The sequence below is a fragment of the Pleurodeles waltl genome, chromosome 1_1, assembly GCF_031143425.1.
Source record: "Pleurodeles waltl isolate 20211129_DDA chromosome 1_1, aPleWal1.hap1.20221129, whole genome shotgun sequence".
Lineage (NCBI taxonomy): Eukaryota > Metazoa > Chordata > Amphibia > Caudata > Salamandridae > Pleurodeles > Pleurodeles waltl.
In genome coordinates, this window is record NC_090436.1 from 947,251,875 (window position 1) to 947,264,468 (window position 12,594).

Sequence of the window (12,594 nt, forward strand, 5' to 3'; positions counted from 1 at the left end):
TGTGTCTGTGTGTGTGGTTTCTACTGTCAGTTCGACCTGGCCAGTGCACCCACATCACAGGCCCAAACCTTCCCTTTTAATACATGTAAGTTACATGTAAGGTAGGCCCAAAGCAGCCCCATTAGCAGGGTGCAGTGTATTTAAAAAGTAGGACATGTACTGGTATGTTTTACATGTCCCGTATTGAAATACTGCTAAATTCGGTTTTCGCTATTGTAAGGCCTATCTCTCCTATCAGGTAGCATGGGGATTGCCTTGAAATATCTTTTAAGTATAATTTCCTATTGGGAACAGATAGAGATTTAGAGTTTGGGGGTCTCTGAACTCACAAAAAATTCAGCTTTTGGTGAAGTTGGTTTTTAAAATGTATGTTTGAAAATGCAACTTTTAGACAGCTGCCATTTTGTTGCTTAACCATTGTCGGCCTCTGCCTGGCTGTGGAATACAAGTCTGGCTTCGGACGACAGTTGAGCTGTTTTGTGAATTCACTCTAGATAGTCACACAAAGGGAGCTGAGGTGTGCCCTGCACATTCCAATGGGTCTTCCTGGGATAGAGTGTTGGGAGGTGCTGGCAGTTGCACCAGAATGGGGCTGTTCCTGTCCTTACACAAAGCAGTCTCAAAACAATCATACATACCATTTAGATTCGGTATTAGGAAGGGACGCCCTTGACACGGCCCTTCCTAATACCGAATCGCAAAACCCAAACTGCACTTATCACAGTTTGGGCTTTGTACATCCCAAAAAACATTTTTCTTGTCATAAATGGGCCGATTCTGCAAATCGCCCCCTTTGCGACTAGATAAATGCTTCATACATCTCGCCCTTAATCTTAAAAAATGTGTATCTTTGCTTGTGTATGTTGGATTTTTGTAGTTTTGGCCTTGTTTTATTCAAATGAATATTGGCTATTTTTCTAAACTAGTGTGGGGTCCTTTAGTAGTGTTTTCAATGGTTACTGCGTGTGTACAAATACTTTACACATTGTTTTTGAGATAAGCCTGGCTGCTTGAGCCAAGCTACCAAGGGGGTGAGCAGGGTTTATCTTAGCTGTGTGATTCCCTTGCCCTGACTAGAGTGAAGGTCCCTACTTGGACAGGGTGTAAACCACTGCTAACTAGAGACCCCATTTCTAACAGCTACAATGAACTATAATTGTAGAGCAGCGTATAAACCCATTCCTCAGCCAATGTGGTGAAAATGACTGGTTAAATACTCTGACCAGGGTGAAGATGCAGAAGTTTCTGTGACATCAAAAGAATGGATGGATTTTTTGCATAGAATGATCTAATTGTATCATATGGTAATGTTGCCACATTTTGCATCAAACAGTAGTGCTTGGTATTAGATTGATTGAAAGGTTAGGTGCATATACAGTACAAATTAAATAATATAATGGAAACCCAACACACTTTTACACAGAAGATTAAAAAGAAAAAGGTAAATTGTGAAAAAGTAGCGATGGTGGCACTTTTAAAAACATTGCTGGAAAGCAGAATTTGGTTAATGATTTACCCATGTTTGGTCTAATACATTTTGCAATAGCTAAGTCCTGCTATCTATAATTCTGAAGTAAGCCATTCCTATACTCTCTTGGCGGGATTATAAAGTGCCCTAAAAGACTTGCCTGCTAAAGCTTTTTGCGTTTGCAATTCAAAAAACGTCAAAATAAACATCAATTTTAATAGTTTTTGCCTCTGCTTTTATAAAGCAATATTAACAGTTCTACAGGCCATTATTTTGAAATACTTGTTTATTCCCAAAATTATGCGACCTGAGATGAATGTGAGACTGACAGGCATGGATAATGTCCAGTTAAGCATTCATGAATGCATGGCATGTTCAGTGAAAACACTATAGGGCAGATTTACAAAAAAAATAGACCAACACACTCCAGCATGCAAAGTTGCTGTGCTATGCTGTGCTAAGGGCAAAAGGAAGTGCAGACCCATATTTACAAAATATAGCTTACTCCTGCTGCTCTCTACCCCTGCTCTAGCATTCTTTAAGGCTGCCTAGCACCGCACACACACTTTTGCACCAAATGCAAGGCTGTATGCATGCTTTTATCATAGGTTTTGTGCTGGAACAATACTCTTCAAGTAGAAACTTCAGTGCCTGGACATTTTTTCAAACATTTGACAAATTGGATTGGAGCTGTAGAGTGCAGCACACATGCGATGTGTGAAATTCAGGGACAAATATAAGGAACACTCCTTTGCGCCTGCCTCAAAGAGACATTATTTTTGGATGTAGGACCAGTCCTTCAATTTTAGATAGCGAGGGCTTTGTGTCAAAAAACATGGGTGGATGATTTAGAACACCCACACACCACCAATGGAATGGCCATTTGATGCAAAGTAGTGAAGAACAGTGTGGAGCAGTGATTACAGCTAATTTTACTATAAAAATGGCACCTTTCCAGCAGAACAAAACATTAACGTTGAGAAGTAAATACAATTTCGAAACTTTGCGCTGCTGTGTCTGATTTTGAGTGACTGTTGTGGCATAAAGTCTTAATGAATCTGCCCCTATGCTCTTGGAAGTTCCTTTTCAATCAAAGGTGTGGAAAAGATCCATCATACACTATGTGCTCTAGTTTAATGCACTTGTTACACAATATTACTTGACAGGCGGTGTGGTATATCATTGTAATGTGGTAATCTAAGCAACAGCAGCAAAGAGTGACAATTCTCAATTGCAAATTAAGTATAACGTCACATGATTTTGACTGTAGAAAGGAAACCTTTACTACCACTTGCCACCCATCTTTCTGAGATGAGGCGGCGTGATGTATCATTGTAATGTGGTAAGCTACGCAACAGCAGCAAAGAGTGACAATTCTGATTTGTAAATTAAGTATTACATCACATGATTTGATTGTAGAAAGGAAACCTTTACTACCACTTGCCACCATCTTTCTGAGAGAGTTGGTGGGCTATCAGAGCTTGAAGGCTATTGCATGGCTTTATAAGGACTTTTTTTTTAACCGTAGAATTGCCTGGACTTCGTACTTCAAGTTAGCACCATTCACCTTTTGTAAGTGTAATGTATACTGGCATTTATAGACAAAAAAAAGAAAGAATTCTGCCTTTATGGATCATAAACAGGGTAAATGATTAAATTAAATGATGTAACAGTAACACCATCTGCTATGCAGAGGACTGGTCGAAAGAATGCAAGGTGGGGGAAGGTGTACAAACTGAAGACAGGGTAGCAGGATATAGGTTAAGGTCTAACTTAAAGAGACGGTGTTTAATAAGCTGTTTGGAGATGGGTAAAAGGTTAGGAGAGATCGAGGAGATGAGGCAGTCTAATGAAGCAGTAGTGTATGATAAATCGGTGGGACCTCCTAAAATCTTTGCTGTGGGGAGCTTATAAAGTCCTGCTATCTGTGATGCAACTGTCTTACAGAAGACACCTAGGTCTCAGTCACGACCCCATGCATATACGTATATATATATATATATATATATATACACATATATAAGAAGGCAGAAAACGGATAGTGGCCCCCTACACAACAGTGATAAAGAGATCCACTGGATATACCTTCAGTGGACTAAGATGAATGGTAGACACAGGAGCAGAAAGACAGTTCATGAAACATGCTGGGACGGAAGGCCACAAATGATAAAAGGATTTTAAATTCACCCTTTTTAATAAGATTACAAAGGGGCTGCGATTGTAATCAACAGACCTAAATCTCTTCACTTGCCCTAATTTATAAAATGAGTATGTTACAGAAAGCTACACACACTAAGACAAACACATTTGTAGTCTCTGTCTTTCTTATATCCCCTCATATAGCACCCATTTGCTGCATACTTGTGGAGCTGTCTGGTCTGGAACTGTACATGAGAGAGCTCATGGGTATCAAAGTTCACAGGTCACATGCTGTATGGATGCGTGTGTGGAGGAGTCTGAAGCCAAATACCCCAATAGATTGATATAAGCAATTCACCACGCTTCCAGGACCCATACGAATGCAGAGATTAAAAGACTCATTCATGGGGCTATATTTCTGGAAGTGAACCTGCGGTGGGGCGAGGGGTGCAATTGGTAGTTGCACCTCTTATTTGTCGCTTTGAGCACTTCCATATTACAGAAATGACTGTAAGTGATTGCATCGTCGCTGCTGTAGCATGGACTGCAAACACACAAATTTGGCACTCCCGTAAACACAAGAGGACCTCCCCTTATTTGTACAAGGTTGGTTCTCCCATGCAAATGAATGAATGAATGAGGGACTTTGTAAAGCACAACAGATACTATGAGAGTGTCCCGGCGCTAAGGCAGATGGCCAAGGAGAAGGGTACTCAAGCCTACAGCTTAAACAGATGACTTATCAAGAGCTTACGGAGAGCATTCTTCTCAGAGATACAACTGAGAGAAAGAAGGAGTTCATCCAGTACTTGGCCTCAAGAACCAAGCAGGCTGAACCACCCGCTTCTTTTGTTTGAATTGTCAAAAGCCTTGCTGACTGAGACCGTAGGTTATTTTGGGACAATATTCTACTATCCTATTGGACACATATTTGGGTCCAGTCTTATAACTGGTGGCATGAGCTACTGTCAGTGCTTTAAGCCTAATTCTCATTTTAATTGGAAGCCAATGTAATTGGCTTTGGTATTGGGAAACTGAGGTGTGCCACAGAAGCTTAAAGAGAAGGGAAATTGCCATACTCTGTACCACTTCTAATCAATTAATTAAATAATCTGATGCCCCTAGGTACGAGATATTTGCCTAATCCAGTCTAGAAAGAATTAAAATCTGGACTACTGTTTTCCGGGCATCCCAAGGAAGGAGGATCAAATATTTCCTCAGAATCTAGCAGGAGGTTTTAACAACAGCTGTAATCTGGGCTTTAAAGGAAGGGTATGTATCAATGAGCAACCCTAAATTCATAGCAACCTCTGTGGAAGGGGTCGGAGAGGTACAGCTTGCTGTCCACACCCCTAACTAACCCGGCCGGGTGTTAGCACTAAACAATCAAACTTTGATTTACACCAGGTTGCATTACAGTAGATTGGTTTTAAGCCACTACATTACCGCTACTATGCAAGCAGAACATTTTGACCTGGATTCTGACATATTATTGTCATACGTCAGCAGAAGTTGAGTGTCATCTGTGTATGACATCACTTGAATACCAAAGGATTCAATAAGTGTTACCAGTGGCGCCATGTAGATATTACAAAGCATGTGGCAAGGGCCGAGTCCTGAGCGTCTCCACAAGGGAGGATTTTAGCCTCTGTGTAGAACAGTTTTAGACATACTGCATGTTCCCTATGCTCAACTAAGCTAGTACAGGTCTCTCAGCTCCAATGGCGGTTAGGCGTTGTAACAGGATCTCATGAGAGATGTTGACGAAATGAAGGAACCCTTTTTCCTTGCACTGTAGTACAGATGTGGGAGCATAGGCAAAAAGGCTTTTGGAGGGGAGACAATGATTGGTGTCACATAAGAAGTGGCCCACGTTCAGTGTGTCTCTTGAGGGCACTGTTTGGGAGGTGGCATGTTGTCCGTTGGCGGCAACACTAGCTAATTCCTTGGAGGCGGGAGCAGTTACATACTAAACTCTCCTTTAAAGGAAATTTCTACTGCTGTGTTGAAATTCAGGTCATGTACACTGTCAGTGAAAGACCCAAACTGTGTCATGTAAAAACTTGAGAATTTGTACCTGCATGGTGGAGTGCATATATTTTCATGTTGCATGGCCATAACATGCACAAGCCATTTGTGATGAAGTTATACCCTTTGCAAAATGTAACCATACTCCAGAGTCCTGTATTCGATTACATGGCTGAGTGACATATTCAAGCCTTTGTTATGAACAACTCTCAAGACTCTGGGGCTCAAAGAAGTCTACTCACTAACTACAGGGAGTTAGTTAATGTTGATGGGTTACTGACCAGCTGTGTCACAGAGTTGTAGGGCCAGGTATAAGGTTGAGAGTGTTTGAAGACCAGTTTTCATAATTGTGTGAACGATGTTAGGGACCCTGTAGATCAACTAGGGCTTCTCTAGACCATCTGCAAGGCCGGAGTCTCTGCTAGTGACAGTGCTTACAGGTGTCTAATGGTTGTATGTCTACACTATAGTGACTCTGTTGGATGATGTGACAGATTGCTAGTACATTGTGGTCAGGGTGGTGAGGCACTCCAATTTAAAGCATATCTGCTGAGCTGGGCTCAGGTACTGTCTTGTTCCCAACCGGGTGAAAGGGGAAGATGCCTGAGTTCCTCTGGAGCAAGACAATCCAGACTTAAGAGGGCCTTCTCTAGAGGAAGAGGAGGCATCCTAGGGTTCCAAGAGCTGATTGGCACAGCAAAAAAGTGTGTTTGAGCTACGAAGGCCACACTTTCTGGTGCACTGCTACAGGTTCTGTAGACTTCAAGGGGGCTGGGAGTTTAAGTGAATCGCCTGGCGCCTGCGCTTCTCAACTCATGTAAAGCAAAAAGTGGGAAACATTATCAGGGTCACCACTGTCAGGTTTGTACCCCTAACACATTACGTATGATACAAGCACGCCCAATATCCCTTATTTAAGGGGTAATCTATGTCCGAAACCAAACACAGAGCCAGCTGCCAAGTTATATTTTACAGCCACTGGGCTAATGCATCACTTGTCCAATCAGCTAATTGGACTGGACTCAGGAGAGCCAATCCTTTGCCTTGCTCACACTCATCCTATCATTGCCTCATTGCCATTGGAAGAAGGCCCATAGGAATCTCTTTGGGTAGAAAGACGTGCTTCAGTTCAAAGCAAGAAATAAGGACGCTGAGCATGCAAATGCTTCTTTATTCTTTGTAATGCCAGAGGATGCTAGATCCATGAGCTCAGAGATGGGTTGCATGCCTTCCAATGTTATTTTTCACTGAGGAACATCCAATCAATGGTAGTGGTAGCTTAGGTCACACAAGCGATCAGATTTTCCTGTAGGTCTCTTTGGCCATCTTTGCAGGCTTGTAAACAAACACACACACATCCATGCACACACAGTCGCTCACACACAAAAAAATAAACCAACACCCAAGCCAGGATGGTTCCTGGCTCATGTACAATGTAATTAATGCCTTGAACGACAAAGTGTTGTTTTCCTAATAGAATGCCAAAAAGCAGGAGACAAATGTGACATGCTGGTTACCCTCATAAAGGAAAACACACAATCTTTCACCTCCATCTGTGCCTAATAGCTTCACTACGCTGGACTACACAATGTTACATCCCATATTCTAACTGTGACTCTGGCATATTTACCTCCTCCAATCCCTCTTTCTGGGAAAAAAGGATTCTTAAGGGTTCTTGATCACGTCACCCTAGAACTGTGAGCATTAAGCGTCATTGCAAATAAATGGCTCATGTGATATGTTTTAAGGACTGATCCTCCTGAGTCAAGTGAGGGCACACAAACAGTCAGTCAAGCCCAAAGTCTCTAGACTCATGTTTCACAGCATGAAACCTCATTGTTTTAAGACCTTAAGCAGGGCCCAATGCTATTTTGCCCCAATATGAAGGATGTGTCACCTGCTATACATTCCCCCACTAAGTTGGTAGCCCTAACAATCTGAACTGATCTTGAAGACTTACTCTCTTGTTTTGTTTCATTTGGGCACTCCTCTGCTCATATTTTATACTTCATTGATATGACCGCTGCAGCTTAGCCAGTGAGATTTGTTCGGTTTGAGAGCGGGGAAGGGGGAATCCGAAATTTCCTATATAAGGAAGCAGTGGCCTGCAGGGTGGAGAAGTGAGATGAACAAGGTTCGGAATGGACTGTTTCTAGGAGGAACAGAGTCAGTACTGATTTGCGTTAGGTGGGCCTCTGTCCAGAGTGGCACAGTGGGGGGAATAAAACAATGAGCTGGAATGCTGAGCCGTCGGGCTTAACTTAGAAGCGAATGTGGAAAGTATTTGTGCAATAAATCATACAGTCACACAGTGAAAACACCACAAAAAATACATCACACAGGTTTAGAAAAATATATGATATTTATCTGGTTAAATTAAGATCAAAACAATAAAGATTCAGTAAGCATGAGTTGAGATATCACTTTTGCAAGTTTAAAAAGATTCTTAAATCTTTTAAATCTTAAATTCAACAGTTGCCTATTGGTTTCACAAAGTACCTGGTTTGCGTACAAAATAACATGCACAGAGACCGCAGGGGAGGACATGCGTGGAAAACTAAGGTGTGCTTTGGATTTTCCAGTGCAGCACAGATGATATGTTGTTTCTTTCCCCGCTGCAAGGTGCTTTGCATCAATTTCCGGCACTTAGTCTTGGTTCCTCCCTCGATGTGGGGATCTTTTTGATACCTAGGGACAATGCCTGAAAATCCTGGGTGTGCAGGACAAAGTCACAGGTGTTGCGTCAGTCTGGTAGGCGATGCTTCTAATTTTCTGTTGCACGGCAGGTGTTGCGTCGATTCTTAATTCGGGAAGTTGGGCTGCCTCGTTCCGGTTCGGCTGTGCATCGATCCGGTAGGGCTGTGCATCGAATTTCTTGTCGCAAGGCAGGTGCTGCATTGATTCTTCACTCAGGAAGTCGGGCTGCATTGTTCCAGTTCGGCTGAGCAGCGATTTCCCGGTTGCACCACGGGTCGCGTTGTTTCCGCCAGGCAGTCTGTCAATTTTTGTCACACAAGGAGTTCCTTGAAGAGATTAAGGGCCTCATTTCAAACTTGGCGGGCGGCAAAGGCCGCCCGCCAAGGTTGAACCACCAAACGGTCGCCTATGCTGCTGCAAACCCGCCGGCCGCATTTCAAGATCCCTGCTGGGCTGGCGGGAAGAAACAGAGTTTCCGTCCGCCGGCCCAGCAGGGATGTGGGCTGTAACATTGCAGCCGACTCCTAATGGAGCCAGCGACAATGTGGCGGTGCGGCGGGTGCAGTAGCACCCGTCGTGAATCGAGATGGGGCTGTGCCTGGGGGCCCCTGCACTGCCCATGCCAAGTGCAGGGGCCCCCAGGGGACCCACGAGTCCCCTTACCGCTAGCCTTTCCATGGACAGGCTGGCGGTAAGGGGAGTCAAAATCCCCAGGGCAGCGCTGCTTGCAGCGCTGCCCTGGCGGATTGCGACCGCTAGGACCGGCGGTGGTCCCGGCGGTGTGACAGCGGCGGTACGAAATGCCACATTTTGACCCGGTACCGCCGGGGTCAAAATGTGGCATTTCGTACCACCAGCCTGTTGGCAGTACGAACGCCACTTTAACCCTGGCGGTCGTTGACCGCCAGGGTTAAAATGTGGGCCTAAGTCTTTTTGGACCTGAGACTTCAGAGAACAGGAGCAAGCTCAATCCAAGCCCTTGGAGAGCACTTCTCAGCAATGTCAGAGGGCAGCAGGGCAGCAGTGCAACAGCAGGGCAGCAGTCCTTCTCAGCCAGGCAGTCCAGATGAGTTCTTTGGGCAGCCAGGCAGTTCCTCTTGACAGGTTGCAGGTTCAGGTCCAGAAGTGTCTGAGTTGGTGGGTTCAGAGACCCAGTTTATATACCCATAAATGCATTTGAAGTGGGGGAGACTTCAAAGAGTGGTTTTGAAGTGCACAGGGTCCCCTGTCAGTACCAGTCTGTCTGCCAGGGTCCCAGTAGGGGGTTTGGCAGACCATTGTGTGAGGGCAGGCCATTATCCTTTGAAATGTAAATATCAGACCCTCCACCATCCCAGAACAGCTATCCTATGAAAGGAGCAGTCCTCACACCAGTGGAAAACGATTTTAGGAGTTTTCTACTACCAGGAGGGATAAAACACACATGTACCTGTCCTGCCTTTTACCTACATAGCACCTTGCCCTATGGGTTACTTAGGGCCTACCTTAGGGGGGACTTATATGTAGAAAAAGGGGAGTTTAAGGCTTGGCAAGTACTTGTAAATGCCAAGTCGAAGTGGTAGTGAAACTGCACACACAGGCCTTGCAATGGCAGGCCTGAGAAATGGTTAAAGGGCTACTTATGTGGGTGGAAAAAGCAGTGCTGCAGGCCCATTAGTAGCATTCAGTTTACAGACCCTGGGCACATGTAGTGCACTTTACTAGGGACTTACAAGTAAATCAAATATGCCAATTGGGGATGAACAAATGTTACCATGTTTAAGGGAGAGAGGATATGCACTTTAGCACTGGTTAGCAGTGGTAAAGTGCGCAGAGTCCCAAAACCAGCAAAAACAGTGTCAGAAAAGTTGAGGGATCAGGCAAAAAAGTTGGAGGATGACCACCCTAAGGCTGTCAGGTCTAACAGTTCTCAACCAAATGAGCACCTACATGGGCTGTCAATCACAGTAGATAAGACACAGCCCTTGCAGTGCCTACAGCTCCCTGCACCATGGGCCTTGTAAATGAGTCCCCCAGAGTTTGGATACACTTATTGCCCTGATTCCACATTTGTTAGAATGAAGGTGCCATTTATCACACCTGAATAATAACAATATTTTTTTATCAGATGTGATAAATAGCACAGTTAGGAGTTTTTCGTGAATAACAGGCGGATTTTAGTGCTTAGCGCAACAGGCGGATTTTAGTGCTTAGCGCACCAAAGTCCACATGATACTGTAAATACCATACACTTTTCCCCTGGTAAATTCTGACAGGTTTGACCTCCGGAAAACTAACAGAGGAAGAGATTTTTTAACACACTCAATTGTTACTGGAAGTGGTAAACACCTATTCAGAATTCTGATCCCTGCGCAAACAGGGGTTTCACAGGGCACACTTCATCAGACCAGATTCAGGCGAGCGAATACTAATTTTTAAAGCAACTCTAATTTAGCTTTAAATTGGCCTGTCTGAAATGAGCCCCACTTCACCACAGGTCAATGAGAAATCTTATGCACCTGATTATTATTATTTTCTAGATCTCCCTCTTTCCGCTTGCAAATGTTGGCTTAGAAGAGGTTGGGAAATTCCGAACTGATCAGGGCCTTGCAGTCCAAGCATGGAGAGGTCAAACAACTTAAATATACAGCGGCCGTAGAGGATTTAATAAACACATAAGGACGTGAGTGCATCATGGCATACCAGAATTAATAGCAAGTATTGAAAGCAGAGGAGATGGAGACGGGTTTGTGAAGCACTGAGAGAGGCGAGCTGCTGCCTGAATAAGAACATCTTAAGATTGCAAAAGTCTAACGTCTAGTGGACAGTTGGCATTGCTCTAGCGTTTGACCGTTTCTCTACAAATGCATAAGAGCACCCTTTACCGTGCAGAACCCATACATGCAATAGATCCGATTCAGCGTGAAGTGCTACGAACTTGTCTATAGACTCTACAGTATATAGTATAGAGGGTCATAAATTTACAGTTTCCAGATTATGTTCTATTTTGCGTCACAGCTGTAGACCGCTTAAAATGAAACAGAAGCCAGCACGGCTTTAGCAGACATACAATTAGACCCGATTCAAGGGGAAACTCCTGATTTTTTTAAAGTTAAAAATGGTCTTATTTTCCTTCCCTGTGTTTACAGGGAAAAACATAGTTAATTGCTGTACCAATCGTTAAGACAACGCGTGCCAGCAAGATACCGCCTGTTTACATTTCATGTTTAATTTAAATGTTGCGAATTTTACAAGAAACAGTTACAGTTTTCTGTGAAGGGTTACGTCATTGTGGACCGTTTTTCTGCTATTTCTGCTGTAACTGCGCGCTTTTCAGCTGTAAAAGCCTTTAGTGGCATGAGCTTTCTTGTCGCGTTTGAGAGCTCTAACGTTGAGGCGAGTTTCTCAAAGTGCATGTTCGTGGGGCATAAAGTATTGTACAGATTTTCAGTGGGGAATAAAGAAGTAGGCAAACGCCGTCGATTACACCTGCGTATCGCATTCCGTGACGTTTTTAAGAGTACTGCTGGTACTCTACCACAAAGCTGACTAACGAGCTCAAAGCCACATGAAAACCCAGTTCCCAGTGTTCAGAATTCTACACATGCATGAGTGACCCTAGCAATCTCACACTCTCATTAGAATATACAAAGTCTTTCATTACCACTTCTAGTTTTAAATATTTCTTCTTTATGCATTTGAAAGTGATATGCTTACTTTTCCAGAGGTCTCCATAAGTTCTCTGTTGCTCCGGTAAAAATCGTCGTTACGCAGGAAACTTTGCCTGTTAAACTACAGTGTATTGCTTTATAGGCAGAGTAATAATTCACCGCGCGTGCGTCAGAAGCACAACCTTCCCTGGAATGATAAAGATAAAACAAACAAAAAATAGAAAGGAGAGAAGGACTCATCCTAGTTAAAGCTGCCCTTTCTAGAAACTAGAAACAAGCCGGAGCGGTGGTGGGACAGCATCACATATGGGGCCTTGAGAAGTGCTGTTTAGAGGCTTATTAGACCGGTTTTCTACAGGCACCACTGTACACTAGTTTTTCACTGTCCCGGCCGGCACACAAATAAGCCAAATCAAGAAGGGAAGTATTTTTAGAGATGAGCTGTATATACTTCAAACAATAAATATGAACATAAATCACTTTTAACTGTTTCCTGGAGTTGCGTTAAGGATCCTTCACTAATAATTAAAGTGCACACATTTTACTACTCACTGTATTGTGAAAGCAGATTGATGCCTGTGGTTAAGTGTGGCAATAATATTTTGTGCATAT

The 12,594-nt window shown here is 43.5% G+C and overlaps 1 protein-coding gene across 1 annotated transcript in view; it reads right to left on the bottom strand.

The window, feature by feature from the left end:
• Positions 1-12,183, bottom strand: part of LOC138289686 (alcohol dehydrogenase 1-like) — a 271,379-nt gene extending 259,196 nt beyond the window's left edge. Inside the window, exon 1 of the mRNA XM_069230192.1 lies at positions 12,029-12,183. Coding sequence (XP_069086293.1) covers positions 12,029-12,046 — 18 coding nt within the window. The 5' untranslated portion in view covers positions 12,047-12,183. The remainder of the gene's footprint in view (positions 1-12,028) is intronic.
• Positions 12,184-12,594: the final 411 nt, after the last annotated feature.